Source organism: Propithecus coquereli, unplaced genomic scaffold, assembly GCF_000956105.1.
Source record: "Propithecus coquereli isolate 6110/MARCELLA unplaced genomic scaffold, Pcoq_1.0 Scaffold45, whole genome shotgun sequence".
Taxonomy (NCBI): Eukaryota; Metazoa; Chordata; class Mammalia; order Primates; family Indriidae; genus Propithecus; species Propithecus coquereli.
Window position 1 is genome coordinate 6,729,687 of NW_012150285.1, and position 17,763 is coordinate 6,747,449.

Sequence of the window (17,763 nt, forward strand, 5' to 3'; positions counted from 1 at the left end):
CGTCGCCCCCAGATGGGACCGTCTAGTTGCAGGAAAACAAGCTCAGGGCTCCCACTGATTCCGCATTGTGGTGAGTTGTATAATTATTCCATTATGTATTACAGCGTAATAATAATAGAAATGAAGTGCACAATAAATATAATGTGCTTGAATCATCCTGAAACCATCCCCCCCACTCCACCAAGTCCATGGAAAATTTGTCTTCCCTGAAACCAGTCCCTGGTGCCAAAAAGGTTGGGGACTGCCACTTTAGATGATCACCAGCTTCCTGGCCAAACTAAAAATCTGCAGGTCCGAGGCGGCAGAGAACTTGGTCATAAGGATGTAAGTGTGGTTTTCGAATCGGGTAGGTTTAATGTAAATGGGTATTGGAGTGACATGGGAACTCCCTGGATATCGGGAGCCAGAGCTGCAATTTCATGTTTGGTCCCAGCACACTTTCCAGCAGGAGTCCCCTGAGGAAGCATGAACGTTCTCTCCGGCGTGTCGGCTGAGCAGGAGAAGAATGGCCCTAATGCTCCAGGAGAGGCCAGCAGTAACCCTCCCATGTCAAGGAGAGCACCAGGAGGCTTATTTCCGAATGAGCAGCCATTGCAGGGCCCTCAGAGCCAGGACCCCTTACAATGAGGAAGGAGAGTCTGTTCCTTCCGGGGCTACAGCATTTTGGAGGTGGTTTTTCAAGTCTTTTTTTTTTTTTATGAGATGGGGTCTCGCTATGCTGCCCAGGCTGGAATGCAGTGGCTATTCACAGGCACGATCCCACTACTGATCAGCATGGGAGTTTTGACCTGCTCCGTTTCGGACCTGGGCCGGTTCACTCCTCCTTAGGCAACCTGGTGGTCCCCCGCTCCCAGAATCAAGTCTTAACATCGTGCTATTGTGACATCATTGAAACCAAGTCAGGGTGAAGACATTTGAATTGAAATATTTATTTCCTTAAAAATGTAGCTTGGTTTTCCCTCTCTAGCTCTGAGAAGGAATGTTGGGAGGGGAGGGGATACGAAGGCAGAAGTGTGCTGACATTCGTGACGAATCCTATGGGGGCCGTCGCAAAGCACGGTGGGTCCAGGTCCACGTTATGAGACCTCGCACCCTCTCTTCCACTCAGACAGGTCTTTGCCCTCACAGTGTTTCTTCCAGCGTTGCCTGAGGAGGGGGGGAAGCAGGAACAACAGGAGGAAGCATGACAACCCAAGCAAGTATTCTTAGCGTCAAAACCCATAGACAAGTAACCAAAATCACCAGCCATGCCCAGGGTCGAGTTCCACCTGCATCTGAGATCCAAGAAGTCCGTCCTTTCGCCTTGCTAAGACTTTTCCCTTCCCAGTTTTCTGCTAATCATTATCAGCTTCAGTGACACGTAAACAACTTTTATAAAGATGGGTCATTTAACTAAATACCCACATCTCTGAAAATGTGGGATCCCCCCGTGCGGGGCCTGTGTAGCGACATTTACTAGAAACGCAGCAGTGGAGACGGCCGTGAGCACCAGCTGAGCAACGTCCCCTGCTCCGCTTGGGGACGCACTGTGCTGAGTTATCACGCAGCAGACATGGTGAGTTTTCTCTCACTGCTGGTTGGTCTCATTCCCCACAAGATGTTGCTGGTACCCTCACAATCTTTCCCAAGCCAGAGCGATGGCAAGCTTCCTTCCCTCTGGCATATGGACCCGCTGAACCCTGTCCAATTCACGCTGGAAAGTACCTTCTGTCCGCCCTTCTCCATGTGAACCCCCTCACGTGAAAATGAATTGCAAATCACACTCCCCAATCCCATCTCTTCTCATCCCTGCTACTGTCAGTACGAGTTCACTGCACACCCACACACTGATGGAAAAGAATGTAGACAAAGTCACGTTCACATCGTAGATCGCTCTGTGGAGGTGAGTTTCTCAGCGGCCACTGTGGCCGTGATGAACGGACACACTGCAGCTTTTGCGCTGCCAGCCAAGGTGCCCCAGGGAAAGACTCTTACCAGTAGTTCATCCCTTGCGTCTCTTTAACAATTTTCTTGGCACAAATAATCGCATCTGTGAGGTCGTCAGTGATCAAGGCTGTAAAAGAGAGGAGGTACAAGGGTTAGCATTGGAGGGTACCCCAAATTAGGTTTTCTTCACTTCTCTCACTGTTTTTGGAAGAGGAACGTTGGAAGGACTGTGACATGCTCCATGGAGCCACATTCTCATTTTGAGCTTCTTTGCAAACAAAAGAACTTTGTTTCAAGACCATCCTCGTTTTGGACTAGCTGACGTTGCAGAGGAATAGGCCAAGCAATGCTGAAGGGGTTTTGGAAATGTGTGTAGAGAAGGCACAGTGTGAGAATGTTTTTTATGTCCCAAAGGAATATGCACCTAAGACAGGATAGTACAGTGTTTTCTCTGTTTGCGTTAGTTTGACACATAAGATCTCTTTATAGGTAAATATTAAACTTTTGTTTATTGTCATTTTTCCAGTGCATGCCTTTTAAAGCCTTTTTATCCGAGCTGTTTTTCATATGCACAGATTTTTAAGTTTTAAGACAAATATGTCAGTCTTTGTCTTTATTATTTTTTCTACTACTTCAAACATGACACATCTTTTGATTGCAATGTATTGAGTCAGTGGTCCACCACATTTCTGGCACCAGGGACTGGTTTCACGGAAGACAATTTTTCCACGGAAGGGCAGGGCAGGCAGAGCTCAGGCGGTGATGCGAGCGATGGCCAGTGGCCGTAAGTACAGATGAAGCTTCCCTCGCTGGCTGGCCAGCTGCTCACCTCCTGCTGTGCATCTCCCCTCCCCCCTTTCCCCCTCTGTTTCCTAAGTTTCATAGAAGACAATTTTTCCACGGACAGCGTGGGGCAGGGCAGGGCAGCGGAGCACTGCTGCCCGATCCCTAACAGGGGGCTGGGGACGGCAGTATTAAGTGATATCAGCATTCTTTCCTGTTTGCCGGGAAGTGATCTCCTCAACACAAACATGACAGAAAAAGGCAAATAAATATAAAAAATCCAACATCACCGCCGTCACAAGTTAGGTCCTCCAGGAGCAGATGCTGAGTTGGGTTTGGGGTGCAAGATATTTATTAGAGATTCACACCTGTGAAAGAAATGGGGAGGAGGCAGGATTGGGTAGATGGAGATGTCCATTCGTGATGCAGGCCCAACAATTCGTCAGCCAACCCAGCCGCGAGCTGGGGAGTGACCGCTGCCCATCGGAGTGGCCAGGTGGGGCCCAAATGGCCAGGTCTGCATACCCCTACCTCACTCATCACTGGGTGTGGACCACCCCACAAGGGCACAACCTTAAGTCAGGCAGGTCTCTGCAGCTAAGGCAGACCCTGAGGAGGTGGCAGGGAGACTGTCCGCTCATCAGACAAATGCAGCTGGGGCAACACGTCTTCCCCCAGAGGGGGACCGGGGAGGTCTATCTCCATGACCGCCACACCACCCACCAGTCAAGGACAGGAAAACCCAAACCACTTGGTATCACTTCTATTTATCAATGAAGCAAAGATTTTTTAGAGGACTGGGTAATGCTCCATGTTGACCAGGGTGTGGTGAGATAGGTACTCTGAAGGACTCGCTGTGGGAGTGTAATGGGCCCAGCTTTTCAGGAAAGCCATGTAGCAGTGTGTGTCTAGAGCCTGAAAGACGTTCTTATCCTTTGACCTGGTCATTTCTCTCTGTGGATCCATCCTAAGGAAATGAGCATGACTCTAGACAAAGATTTATTTACAGACTGGTTTACCAAAGCTTTATTTATAAGAGTTAAAATGGAAAAAATCCAACTGCCTCATAATTAGGGATGTTCAAATTAATAATAATACCTTCATATAATGAAATAAGGAAACATTTAACTCATGTTTCCACAGGATGTTTAATAATATAAGGATGTGCTCCCAATGCAACGTTAGGTTCCCAGTGTTGTAAAAATATCCGTCGAGAGCTACGCTGTCCAATATGGTGGCCATTGGCCACATGTGGCTATTTAAATTTAAATTATATTTGTTGATGGAAGAACGGACTAAAATGGTGTTTATTATAGAATGGAATATTATTCAGCCATTAAAGGAAGGAGGTCCTGACATTTGTTACAACGTGGATGAGGACATCTTGCTAAGTGAAGGGAGTGAGACGCAGGAAGTCAAATACTGCCCGAGCTCACTTGCTGCGTGGGATCTAAAAATGTTGAACTCACAAAGCAGAGAACAGAATGGTGGTTGCAGGGGCTGGATGGTGGGTAAATGGGGAGATGTTGATCAAAAGGTACAAACTTTCAGATATATAAAGTAAATAACATCATACACAGACACACAGCAGCTATGCCAGGTGATGGATATGTTAATAAACTTGATTATAGTAATCACATCACAATGTGTGTGTATATCAAATCATGTTATATGCCTTAAATATGTGCAACTTTTATTTGTCAATTATATCTCAATAAAGCTGAAAAAAATTTAAATTAATTAACATTAAATACAATGAAAACTTCAGTTTCTTAGTTGCTCTAGCTACATTTCAGATGCTTTATAGCCACTCGTGGCTGGTGGTTCTCCTATTGGACAGCACAGGTGGAGAACATGTTCATCATTACAGAAAGTTCTGTTGAACAGTACTGGTTTAGAAAAAAAAGATAGTCATAAATTCACTAGTATTTTAAAAGGATTGGCTCTTAATTGTGGGGTCACCAATGTTCTTAAATCTTTGCTGTTTATTTTCTAAAATTTTTTACAATAGAAATGAATTATTAATATTTTTATTACCAGAAAAAATATCCAAAAGGAATAATGTTAGCCTAAAATTTTGCATTTCAATAGAGCATTGTAATACCCAACTACTTTGTTAACTCAGTTGAAAGGGGAATTTCTCCTTGAGCATGCTGTTTCCTTGAGTTGCTAATTTTGTTGCATTCTCAGTTTGGCTTAACTGGAAGACAAAGGTAGTGATACATTTCTTTTAAGCAAATGTATTCTAAATGTGGCTTAGTTTTTATCGAAAACAAAATTCTATTAACCAGGAGAAAAATTAACAAAAGATATCATCTATCACTGATAGCAATCGAAGCAATACGTGCAAATTCACTAGCATTTGCAGTGAAAAATAAAGCTATTAATATATCAGCTTATAAAAGCCTTTTGCCTTGTTTCTAGAGATATGAGTATTTGGAATATGACAGCTATTACTGTTAGCTAACACATCTTACTCGAGGTCAGGCACATGTTAAGTGTCTTCCTGCAAAATCTCCATTAGTCCTCAGAATAATCATTTCAATAGGTATCATTATTATTCCTTTATGTTGAGGTTACACACCCAGTAGATGAGCCTGTATTCCATCCTAGGGCTTAAATTCTGCTACCCTCTGCCTCCTCCTTCCAACAGAAGCCACTTAAGCAAAGATTCCTGCTTATGAAACACTATATGCTGATAAAGTTGATAATAAAGATAGAAATATTAATGTTTAAAATAATTATTTATCTATGAGGTCACCCAAACATAAGCGTTTGGTAACTGATACATGTTCCAATTAGGAGCACTTTATTTTGGGTGCATACGTGCTTATACGTGCTGAGACACTGTGGCTTGTGTTTGGAAGTGGTTGGGCACGTTTCCTGGGGGAAGTAAGGTCAGTGGCATCTTGAGGGGTGAGGAGGACACGGATTGTACACAGCGAGGAAGGAGCGGATCGCATTCTATGATTCCAGGGTTGGAGCACATCCCAGGCATGTACACAAAGAGCAAGTTTTGTATTTGGGGCAAGGCAGTTTGCTTGCCTGGAGATGCCAGTTAAGGGTTCCTGGGAGTATCAGGAGATGCAGGCCCAGGAAGTGGACACCGTGTGAAGTTGTTCGTCCGCCTCCGACTCTATTAGTGCATTTCGTTGTGCAATTAAGATGTTTTGAAAGTGCTCATTGGCCATGACTGAATTTGCTCAGGAAAATACGTTAAGGAAGGTGGGGGCTGGGAAATAACCAACCTCATGCAGCGCTGTTACAGGAAATAGCCACCGAGGGGCAGCAGAGAGGCAGAAATAAGTAAAAATAGCGCACGTTTTTAATGAGGATTCGTGCCAATAATTGTTTCTGCCCAATTTACTTTAAATAGACAAGTCTGTCCAGTCAAACATGAATGAGGAGAGTGTTGTGTTGAACAGCAAGGCATTATTCAACGTAATAGTGTATTCTTCCGCGTCTAACAAAACAGCGATGATCCACACAGAAAGAGCTACAGCCCTTCCTTCCAGTCATGCCGATTCTACATCAGAGTGTCTCTCTCGCCAGCATCCTCCTGCCTCTCTGCTAAAATATACCTACCAGCCACGAATGACATCCCTCTCCCCTCTCTAAAGTGACAAAGGTCATCTCAGACACCAGGCTGATGAGAAACAAGATGAATATAAGTGAACTAGGCTAGATAGAAGAGTCAGAAATCACCTTTTCCTTAAACGTGTCTCGTTTTAATGAAAGCTGTGCTGTTGGAGGAAAACAACGATTGCATTATATCAGGAATTTTGTATACTGCGTGCATGTATTTATATTGTGTGTATGTATGTATACAGTATGTGTATATGTGTGTGTATACATGCTTTATGTATGTGAATATTAAAAAAAAAATTTCTGTCCAAATAGTTTGGGGAAGGTAGGCAGGAATTTTAGGAATGCAATTTAGAATGGAAAGTGGGGAGTTTGTCTAGTTTCACAAGATGGGCTTGGAATGTGTGTATATCATACATAGTTGTAATGTCACGTGCCTTGTAGACATCCCCTAATGCTAACTTGCTTCCAGGTTCCCATGACAAATGTCCCTACTTCTGTGATACGAATGACATTGTTCATGTTGAAAGCCTCTGTGGCCTGAGGCTGAGAGAGGGATGATTAGGATATAAAATCTACATCCTGTTCTTCTATTTTAAAGCCTTCCATGAAAATCCATGCTCTTTATGATGAGAAAACAGATATGAGTGTCCCTTCACTGCTAACCATGAACCGTCCAACACTTTAATTTCCTAGAATCAAAGATTGTCTCGCAGATAGGCATTTGGCCCAGACTTCCTTAATTGGAACAAAACTGAACAATATTAAATTAGAAAACTGGATGTAAAGTCAAGCATGGCCATGATGAGGTAACAGATTTTTTCTGTCAACAACTAGAAAACTGGACAACACATATAAAAAAGTTATTTTCAGACACTGGACAACTGGTAGCGCAGGATCACAGCCCTTGATAGAAAACAAATGTGGTGAGCCGTAGAATTGCCATGACTGCCTGCCCAGAGGAACCTTCCAGACCAGGGAGGTAGAACCCCGGCAGGGCAGGAGACAGACTTCAGAGGCTGAAGCAGCTGGAATTCGTGGAGAAGAATACCTGAGAAGTAGGAGCTGCCCAGAGGAAGCGCACCTGAAATCTGCATAGGGGGTCCCCCGAGTCTTTGGCTCAAGGCTAACCTGGGAACGCAAAGGGTCAAACTGCACGAGACTAACAACTGCCAGGGAGGGGGCAGTTACGGAGCTCACGCAGGGCGGGGGGACATTTGATTTCTGAAGAGAAGAAGATCTGCCGAAGCCCTAGGACATTTCAAGGAGACACTGGATGAATCATGCTTTGGTAGCAGGGCTAACGTAGCTTTACTGTGAAGACGCTCTAGAACTTCCCTAACACAGTTCAAGGGCAAGCCTTAAAAGGGTTAAGCAGATCAGAATGAACTTAACTGCTCGGAAAAATGAAACTCAACATTCCTTGGAGGAACACAGCATGATCCAGACACTCACAAGGCTGCATACAGCATGTCCAGTAGCCAATAAAAATTATTCCATGTACAAAGAGGCATAAAATGTGACATATAGCCAACCAGAAGAAAGATCACTCAGTGGAAGGGACCCAGAGATGACAGAGTTGATTGAATGAGCAGACAAGAAATTTAAAACAGTGTTTACCAAAATGCTTATTTATATCAAGGACTTAAAGAAAAACACAAATAAAATGGAATAAAAGATTTAAAATTACCTAACACTGAATAAAAAATATGGTATCTGAAATGAAACGTCCAATTAATGAGTATAATAGATTAGGCACTTCAGAAAAAAGATAAAAAAAAGAAAAAAGATCAGAGGATTTGAAGATATAGCAATGGAAACTATTGAAAATAAAAAACAGGGAAAAAGGCTAAAAATATGAAGAACCTCAGTGACCTCTGAGATAACATCAATGATCTAACAGATGTCATTAGAATCATTGGAGGAGAAAAGAAAAAGTATTTGAAGAAGGAATGGCTAAAATTTTTCCAAATTTAATGAAAAGTATAAAGTCAGGGATCCAAAATGTTAATGAATACCAAGTAAGATAACCACAAATACCACACATGATCAAACTGCTGAAAATGAGTGATAAAGATAAAATCTTAAAAGCAGCTGGAGGAAAAAAGACACATTACCTGCAGGGAACAAAGATAAGAAAATCCCTGGTTCCTATCATAAAAAATGCAAGCTAGAAGACAATAGAGCATCTTAACAACTTGGGAGCAAAAAACTGTTGGCCTAGAATTTTACCTGTAGAGAAAATATCCTTCGAAAATCAAAATGAATGTTTGCTAGCAGATCACCACTCAAAAAACAAAGAAAAGAGAGAGAGTTAAAGGAAGTTCTTTAGGCTGAAAGAAAATGATATCACTTGACCGCCTGCTCAAATGAATCCACCAAAAGAATGAAGAATATTGGAAGTAGTAAATATGCAATAAATATAACAAAAGCTTTTTATTCATTTAAAAATGTATTTAAAAGGCAATTGTTTAAAGCAAAAATAATAAAAATGCATCTTGAAATATATAACATGCAGAAGTAAAGTGCATGACAGCATGTCACAACAGATGGGATGTGGAAAACCGAAGTATACTGTTATAAAACATATACATTATATATGAAGTGATGTGTTATTAATGTTTGAAGGTAGCATATGATAAGATAATGATGCCTGCTGGAAACCCTAGAGTAACTACTAAAAACAAAATGTTGGTATAGGTAACAAGCCAGTAAAAGAAAATGCTGAAAAATATTCAGTTAATTTAAAAGATGCAGGGGGAAAAAAAAAAAAAAAACGGAACCAAGAAGAGATGACACAAATAGAAAACAAAATAGCAAGATGGGATTTAAAGTTAGCCATATCAGTATCACATTAAATGTAAATGGTCTAACCAAGGTTCAGCACATGATAGCCCACAGGCCAACCTCCTGTTTTTGCAAATAAAGCTTTATTGGAACACAGCCAGGCCCGTTCATTTACACATTTTCTATGGCTTCTTTCACCTTGCATCATGGTTGAGCAGTTGCAATAAAAACCATGTGGCCTGCAAAGCCTAAAATACTTGCTATGTGGCCCTTTAGGAAAACATTAGACCTATGGTCTAATCACTCCAATTGAAAAGCGGTGATTGTCAGAATGGATCAAATGTAACACATAACAATTTGTTACCTATAAGAAATTCACTTTAAATATAAAGACGCAGATGGGTTAAAAGTAAAAGAATGGAAAGAAATATACCATTGCAAATACTCCCTGGAAGAAAGCTGGAGTGGTTTTATTGCTATCAGACAAGTAGATTTCGGGATAAGACATAGTGTCAGAGTTAAGGAGAAACACTGACTCTGGTAATAAAAGGTTCAATTGATCACGAAGACGTAACAATCCTCAGTGAGTGTGCACCTACTAATGGGGCATCTAGAACTGGCAGGGATGAAAGGAGAAATAGACAAAACCATAACGATAGTTAAAAGTTTTAGTGTGTCTTTTTCTCACTGTGTGATAGAACAAGTAAGAAAATCAGTAAGGACATGACAGTCATGTATGGAACATCCATCCACCAACTATAACACACACATTTTTCTTCAAATGCACATTTTCCATGAGACACATATGCTCTGCTATAAAACAAGGCTAAAGAAATTTTGAAGGTTTGGAACCATATAGACCATATTCTCTGACCACAGTGAGATGTAATTAGAAATCTATAGTAAAAGTTCATCCTGGGATTATCCCTCACGGTCATGCTGGGTGTCTTTGCCTGTCTCCCTTACTGAATCCTTTGTTTCCCGGAACTACGTCTTCCTCTTTCTTGGTTTCCTTTATCGTTTTGGTGGAGCACCTTTCCCCACAGTGCTGTGAGAAAGGATGCAGGGGGCCGCACCATGCATGTTCTCTTTGCCCCCACATGTCCACTCTCCATCCTTCTTGGCCACAGTTGGTGCACTGGGAGATGGACCCATATGGATGGCGTCAACAGGCCCTGTTGTCCTCTGACTTCTGGTGGGGTTTAAGAGAGTGAGCCCCAGCAGGATAGGAAGGGAGGAAGGACAGTGAAGTTTTTTTCCTGGCACGTCACTCAGCACAAGCCGTATCTTTTGAAGGGAGGTCACAGGTTCTACAAGGCGGCCCTCTCCCTGCCCACCCTATGTATTTGGGTGCTGGTCACAGCTCTTCCCGTTCCCCTTTGGGCCAGGGGCTGGTAATGACCTGCTGTTCCTAACTCCTCACTTTATTATCCCTTCATGGTTTTCCTATGATTTTATTACACCTTTGTTAGGTGGCCCCTTTATTAAAATTTTCCTCAAATTACCCACTCATACATTGCTGGTGGGACTGCAAACTAGTGCAACCTCTGTGGAAAGCAATATGGAGCTACCTTAAAGAGATACAAGTAGAACTACCATTTGACCCAGCAATCCCATTACTGGGCATCTACCCAAAAGAGCAAAAGTGACTCTATGAAAAAGACACCTGCACTCGAATGTTCATAGCAGCACAATTCACAATTGCAAAGATGTGGAAACAACCCAAGTGTCCATCAATACATGAGTGGATTAATAAACTGTGGTATATGTATACCATGGAGTCCTATTCAGCTCTAAGAAACAATGGTGATATAGCACCTCTTATATACTCCTGGAAAGCGCTGGAACACATTCTACTAAGAATGGAAAAACAAGCACCACATGTACTCACCATCAAACTGGTATTAGCTGATCAACATATAAGTGCACATATAAGAATAACATGTATTGGATGTTGGGCAGGGGGAGGGGAGGGGGGAGGAGGGGACGGGCACCTCCGGGGGAATGGACACACTTGAAGCTCGGACTTGGAGGGGAGGGAGGGTAAGGGCATCATACGTAACCTAATCATCTGTACCCCCATAACATGCTGAAATAAAAATTAAAAAAAAAAAATTACCCAGTTTTGCATTGGCTGTTTTCCAGCCAGGATTCTTTAGGAGGCAATAATTTTAACAACTTGCTCATCTAAAAATGTATTCATTCTGCACTCAAAACATACTGATCATTGGGCTAGTGTGGAACTATAGATTGGAAATAACCCGTCTGTTGGTTTAGGATTCAGATTTCTCTAATCGCTAAGTTAGTCACCACCTGCTTCCTGCTTTCCAGCGTCTAAATTATTTTTATTTTTGGTTCTGTTTCTTCTTTCATTTACCTTGTCTTTTTGGATTTATGCCTTTTTGTCTTATTTATTCTTAAATCCCTATACTATTAATGTAATAGGCTATCAAGACAGAGGCGAGAAGTGTTAGTTTCCTATTGCTGCCATAACAAACTGCTACAAATGTAGTGACTTAAAAACCACAAAATTTTCTTACAATTCTGTAGGTTGGAGAGTGACATGGAATTCACCCAGATAAAGTCAAGGTGCTGGCAAGTCTGTTTTTTCTGGAGGATGATCCATTTCCTTGCTTATTTGAGTTCTGGCAGAATTCATTTTCTTGTGGATGGAGGGCTGAGGTCTCTGTTGCTTACTGGCTGTGAGTGGAGGGCCACCCCCAGCTTCTGTGGGCCACTCACACCCTTTGACCCCTGGCCCTTACACCACCTTCAGGGCCAGCAGTGGTGGGTCAAGTCCCTCCCATGCTTTGAATCTCTCCTCTATCTTCTGTCATCGGATCTCTCTCTGATCATAGCTGAGCGAGATTCTCTGCTTTTGAGGGTCCACCCGCATCACCCAGGATAATCTCCCCTTCTCAAGCTCGGACCCTTCGTCACATCTGCAAAGTCCCTTTCCACGTAAGGTAACAGACTCACGGATTTCAGGGATTAGAGAGTGGGGGACCATCATTGGGCCCCCACGGGAGGTAAATGCACGTGTCTAATCACCATATTTAACTGAAAGCCTCCACTGGCAAGCTCTTAGGAAATGCTGGCGAGATTGACCGGTTCAGGGAGGGGTTCAAGTCATACCTGTAGAAAGGTGAAGATACTGAATGTTTTAGCCCAGGAGATAAGAAACTGGAGGTGAGAAATATTCATGAATCATTTGCAAAGAGTTCATACATTTCTATGTATAAAATAAACCAAATTTGTTTTGAATAAATCCAGAAGGAAAAACTAGGATTAATGGAAGATGGTTATAACAGGGTAGATTTGGTCCAACAAAAGAATGTTCTAAATTAAGGGCTGATTAACAATTGGGAGGTCCACCTTGGGGGTAGTGACCATTCTGTATTAATGTAAGGGTAGGAAAAATTTACTATGTTAATTAACATATTATTCAATCACTCATACAGTCAAATGTGTACACTGATTATCTTGTACCAGGGTTCCCCTTGTCTGCGGTTTTCACTTTCCACAATTTCAGTTATCCATGGTCAACCGCATTCAGTTATTTTTATTAATATAACATATTTAGAGAGAGAGAGAGACCATATTAACATAACTCTTATTACAGTACATTGTTATAATTGTTCTATTTTATCATTAGTTACTATTGTTAATTTCCCACTCTGCCTAATTTATAGATCAAACTTTATCATAGATATGCATGTATAGGGAAAACATAGTGTATATAGGGTTCAGTGCCACCGCGATTTCGGGCATCCACTGGGGGTCTCAGAACGTATGCCCCTCAGACTAGAGAGGACTACCGTATGTGGCAAAGAGAAATTAAAGCACAGTTTACTTCCTGCTCCCAAAGACTTTTCCAGAGAATATTTTATGACTCTCTGACCACACCCTCGTTCCTCATTCTCCGTCTATTCATGTAATAACTATTTGCTGAGCTCCCCCAAAGTCCAAGCACCATTCTAGACACTGAGGGTACATCAGCGAATGAGATGGACAAACCTCTCTGCCCTCAAGGGACCTCCTACATCCCAGAGGGACCAAATGAGACGTCGTGCCCTGAGCTCTGTCCTTGTGCCTGCTCAGTATCCTTGCATCCGACCCCTCTTCTCTGTGTCCCCAACCATGACCACCACTCAGGTCTTCCGTATCTTCCCTCAATGATCTCAGCTGCACCGAAATGTTCTCTTCTGTAATCTATTCCAGACCCCGTTTGTGGATTAATCTTGCGGAATCAATGTACAATTCTCTGACCCCTACTGGCTCCCTCCTGAAGGCAGAAATCAGAGCGAACCCCTTAGCCCGGCTGTCCAGGCAATGCTCATGTAGTGGGCAGCTGCTCCGACTGCGTTTCCTGTGATGCCTCAGCACATCCTCTTTGTTCCAGACACAACAGACACCTCACCGCGCCTTGTCCACACGCCACACCTTCCACACCTCTACGCGTTTGCTATTCCTCTTGCCTGCAATGACTCTTCTCTCTCTCTCCCCAAATCTTACCTATCTTCCAAGTCTCCGGTCAATATCACCGTGTCTACGGAACTTTCCATAGTTTTCTTAATACTATCACTTTCCTCTAAAGCCCACAGCGCTCAGTCCACACCTCTGTACAGTCATTTATTGAACTTCACATAAGCACATATTCTCTTTCCTTGCTGCTTAACGGCTTTGCAAAGCCGAATTCATATCTGATCTATTTTGTTACCTTCGATGCTGTGCACGTATTTACTTCTTGAATGACCAAAGTACGAGAAGACTTGGAAGTGAATTCTAGCTTAATTTCTACTGTTTGAGCAGTGGAAAGTGTGTTCACTGGTCTCGGTCTGCACAAAGAACGCACACTCATCCTCTGAGTGAATTGCTCAAGGAAAGCAGCCAGCAAGGCGCTTCCTCCTCACTGAAAGTATCCAGTGTCTCTCTATGTGGAAAGGCAGTAAGGCCATTTGTCCATCCCTGTTTTTGTGGAGGGTCTAATAAAAATGATCCTAGAAGGAATAAATCACCTTTTGACAAGTAGGTCACAGAAACTTAAGTGTCACCTTGGGGAACTATTGAATAATTCATTGGCCTGGAACAGACCTATGCAACGCTGAGCTCCAAGCTTTAGTGAAAGCAGAAAATGGGTGGATATCCCATCGTCACCTTTCTTGCCTTTGTTCCTGAGGATAACATTTTTGGCAAATCACAACGGTACCTGAGCAGGCAACATGACAGTGGTTCTTCTCTTGCAGCTTTTCATATCTGCACCACGTGAAACTGTTTATCTGAAAAATGCCGTAGTCGACACTCCCATCGTCCAGGGTCGTCTGCGCCGTGGTGTTGTAGCCGCTCTCGTAGTACGCCATGCAGATCCCTAGGGAGGGACAAAGCCACAAGGGCCAGGAAAAGCAATGTCTTATTTCCTCTAAGCCGGTTTTTAGGGGGGGTTTCCTCATCCACTGTCACCTAATTGCCTCCTCCCAACAAGCCTGGGGGTGGGGCAGGGCAGGTGGTGCACCCAGGGGCACACGGGGACAGCACTTGGGGGCTGCGGTGGCACACCTAAAGCTGCACACCTGGTCCGTGGCCGCGCCTAGTCTAGAACCAAAAGTCAGGTCCTCCCCGGCAATGCCAGCAGGGTGGCATCATTTCCCCTCCCCTCGCTGGCGCTGGTGTCTTAAGCGCAGGATTCCAGCACTGAGGGGACGAGGGGCAGGGGAGGAATGGGAGGAGGACAGTATGTGACTACCCAGCAGCCATCCCTGGGGGGCGGGGGGATATGGTCAGAGCATGGACAAGCTGGGAGCAAACAGAGAGAGCGTAACTGAGACCCTCAGCACCTCACAGGAAAGGTCAAAGGTAGCAGGAGTGCAGGAAGGAAAAAAACCTCACAGTTTCCAAGGCTAAAGCCCGCGTAATTGTCCAGGCCGGCCCTCGAAAATATTTTCGCCAGTTTGCAGCGCGTGTACACTTTGGACTCAGTGCTTGCGACCAGGCAGCCAATCAGGGCCAGGATGCCCGCAGCCTTCATCCCCGAAGCCTGTTGGGGACAGAACCTGTTGAAGATCAGGAGACCAGGTCAGACATTCTTGATTTAGCCTAGGATTTTGTCCATGGCCGACGGCGGCTATTGCTGCCACGGCCTTGCCCAGATGCTGCCCGTCACTTGCTGTCATTCTGAGCCAGCGTCAGGGGAAACAGAGGCAGTACAGACAGAGCACAGTACAGGCAAGGAGCAAGAGCGCGGGCTCCTTCCTCAGTGCTTCTGCACAGCGACTCTGAACTCAACGCTCTGCTCCTGGCGTCACGCAAGCAGAGAAATTAACCCTTCTTCACTGACGTCCAGGCGGAAACCACGGGGGCATTTCCGTGATTGCCATTTAACTCTGAATTGAGAAAACAGAATATAAAGGCTGAAGCATTTCCTATATAGTTGACCCTTGAACAGCGTGGCTTTGGACTGCACAGGTCCACGTGTGCACAGATTGTTGTCAGTAAAAGTTGCAGCGGGCTTGCCAGCCTCTCCTGCCCCCCCTTGCGTGTCCTTTCCCTCTTCTGCCTCTGCCACCCTGGAGACACCAAGACCCTCCCCCCCGCCCTCCTCCTCCTCAGCCCGCTCCACGTAAAGACGATGACAATGAAGACCTTTATGCTGATCCGTTTCCACTTAATAAACAGTGAATATTTTTTCTGCCTTATGATTTTCTTGCCAATGTTTTCTTTTCTCTAGCTTACTTTACTGTAAGAATACAGCATGTAATACATACAACATACAAATACATGCTAATCGACTATTTATATTATCAGTAGGGTTTCCTGTCAACAGTAGGCTACTAGTTAAGTTTTGGGGAGGCAAATTTATAGGCGGATTTTCAACCACACGGGGATCGTTGTGCCTACAAACTTGCATTGTTCAAGGGCCAACTGTATATGCAAAAACAGACACCCTATTTCAGGCAGAGATGACATACGTGTGGCCCCGTATGGACAACTTGAATATTTATTGTTGGGGATCCCCTGAAGGGACAAGATCAAGCATCTTATCTTTCTTTCATTCTCTTATCTGGATACATTTCCAAATGCGGAAGCATCGCTTCAAAAATGTCAGTCTTTCATCTTTTATTACAAATGCAATGTTTTTCTGGGCTCGCCACCGCTACTCTGGTGGAGTGTCCTAGAAGCCTGCATCTGACCGGAGAGCAGGAGGGGAGGAAAGCGTTGGGTGTGGGCGTAGAGGGTGAGAAAGAGACCTCCACTGAATTATTGATTAATAAAGTGGGGGCAGGACCAAGTCCTCCACCTCTTGTTGGCTACTGGTTTTCCACAGTCTCTTCCTCTCTTGAAATAATACGTCTTCCCCAAATATAACCTCCTTGCTGGGATGGGGCGAAGTGAGATTTCTGATAACTGCTTAGGATGCTGAACCTGATGTTCACACCTATTTTCGTCTGGTGTCATTTTCTGCACTTGCCTGGAAATTTTTCAAGTTATTAGTTCCTCTTCTTGGGACTAGATTTTCTCCCGTGGAAAGGGGAGGCTGAAAGTAGGACTGAGTATGGAGCAAGGACAAAGCACAAGGACAAAGCCCAAGTCACAACGTGGGCTTTAAAGTAACTGAGCAATAAGGTAATAACTGCGTTTCACTTGGGGCATGCAGATGACAACCTTATGAGTGGCAGGTCGGCCAGCGAGGGCTGCTTTTGTAAGTGAAGTTTTACTGAAACATAGCTACACCCATCTGATAATGTATTATCTGTGGCTGCTTTCCCACTACAACGGCAGAACTGAGTAGTTGTGTTAGAGACCGTGTAGACCACGAAGCCTAAGGTATCATCCTCTTTTCGGAACATGCCTGCCCCTGGTGTATAGACTGCGCTAGGCACCGAGAGGTAACCGAATGAAGCCTGAGATGCAGAGCTTCTAAGTAACGTTGGTTTCTATCCCATCTTAGCATCTTACTGATCTCAAGTCAAAACAAACCCCCACAGCAACGGTGACCCTAAGCATAATGTTTCAATCCTTCAAGTCAAGGGTGACCCTTGCTGGTTCTTTGGGACAGGTGGCTTCATCAGAGTCATGTAGGTCTTGCTGAAAAGGTAGATTCCTGGTGGCTTCCCCCAGAGGTTGATTCTCGGGTGACTATGTGGAAGGAACGGTACACTACTCACTCAGTCAGTGACTGGCAGCTCACAAGAGCTTCCCGCATCCCGCGAAGCCATGTCTGACCCTTCCAAGACACGAGTGAGCCCTTTCCTTGCTCAAGAACCTTCCTTTAGAGTCTTAGAGAAAGAAGAATTCTTAACTCCTTTGTTTCCAACTGCCTGGAGATACTAGAATTCTACTTCTTGGGACATAAAGCCATAACATCCTGCACTCCTGTGTTCTGAGACAGGTGATAACTACATTCTGGGCCTTCCTACCTCTCTTTTTTCTTCTTCCCCCGTCAATAACACTCCTTACTCCACAACTTGGGCAGGGCCTCCCACCCAAGCCAGAGCTCTTCTGTAAAACAGCAGTCTCCAAACGTTATCACACATCCCATCAGTTAAGTTAAGCATGTACCCCCAGTAGTTGTTTATTAAATTAGAAAACACACTCCTGTACTTCTGTACTAATATGTTATGCAAATTATAAACATACACAAATCCAAAATTTGAAAATGGATGAGACAGAGGTGAAATTAACATT

At 43.9% G+C, this 17,763-nt stretch overlaps 1 protein-coding gene across 1 annotated transcript; it reads right to left on the bottom strand.

Annotated features, from left to right (window-relative positions):
* Positions 1–1,076: 1,076 nt before the first annotated feature.
* LYZL1 (lysozyme-like 1) lies at positions 1,077–17,178 on the bottom strand. The gene is made up of 5 exons (XM_012654871.1): positions 17,165–17,178; positions 14,968–15,131; positions 14,291–14,449; positions 1,975–2,053; positions 1,077–1,146 (listed from the first exon to the last, which is right to left on the bottom strand). The coding sequence occupies exons 2-5, from the start codon at positions 15,104–15,106 to the stop codon at positions 1,077–1,079; spliced, it is 447 nt and encodes a 148-aa protein (XP_012510325.1). The 5' UTR covers positions 15,107–15,131; positions 17,165–17,178.
* Positions 17,179–17,763: the final 585 nt, after the last annotated feature.

What these genes read in the sequence shown, in the direction of transcription:
- LYZL1 (XM_012654871.1), bottom strand. Translation starts at nt 15,106, where the DNA reads ATGAAGGCTGCGGGCATCCTGGCCCTGATTGGCTGCCTGGTCGCAAGC. An exon ending in GGGCTTTAGCCTTGGAAACT is followed by an intron (nt 14,450 to 14,967) that starts GTGAGGTTTTTT and finishes GTCCCTCCCTAG; the next exon opens with GGATCTGCATGGCGTACTAC. An exon ending in ACGCAAGGGATGAACTACTG is followed by an intron (nt 1,147 to 1,974) that starts GTAAGAGTCTTT and finishes CCCCCTCCTCAG; the next exon opens with GCAACGCTGGAAGAAACACT.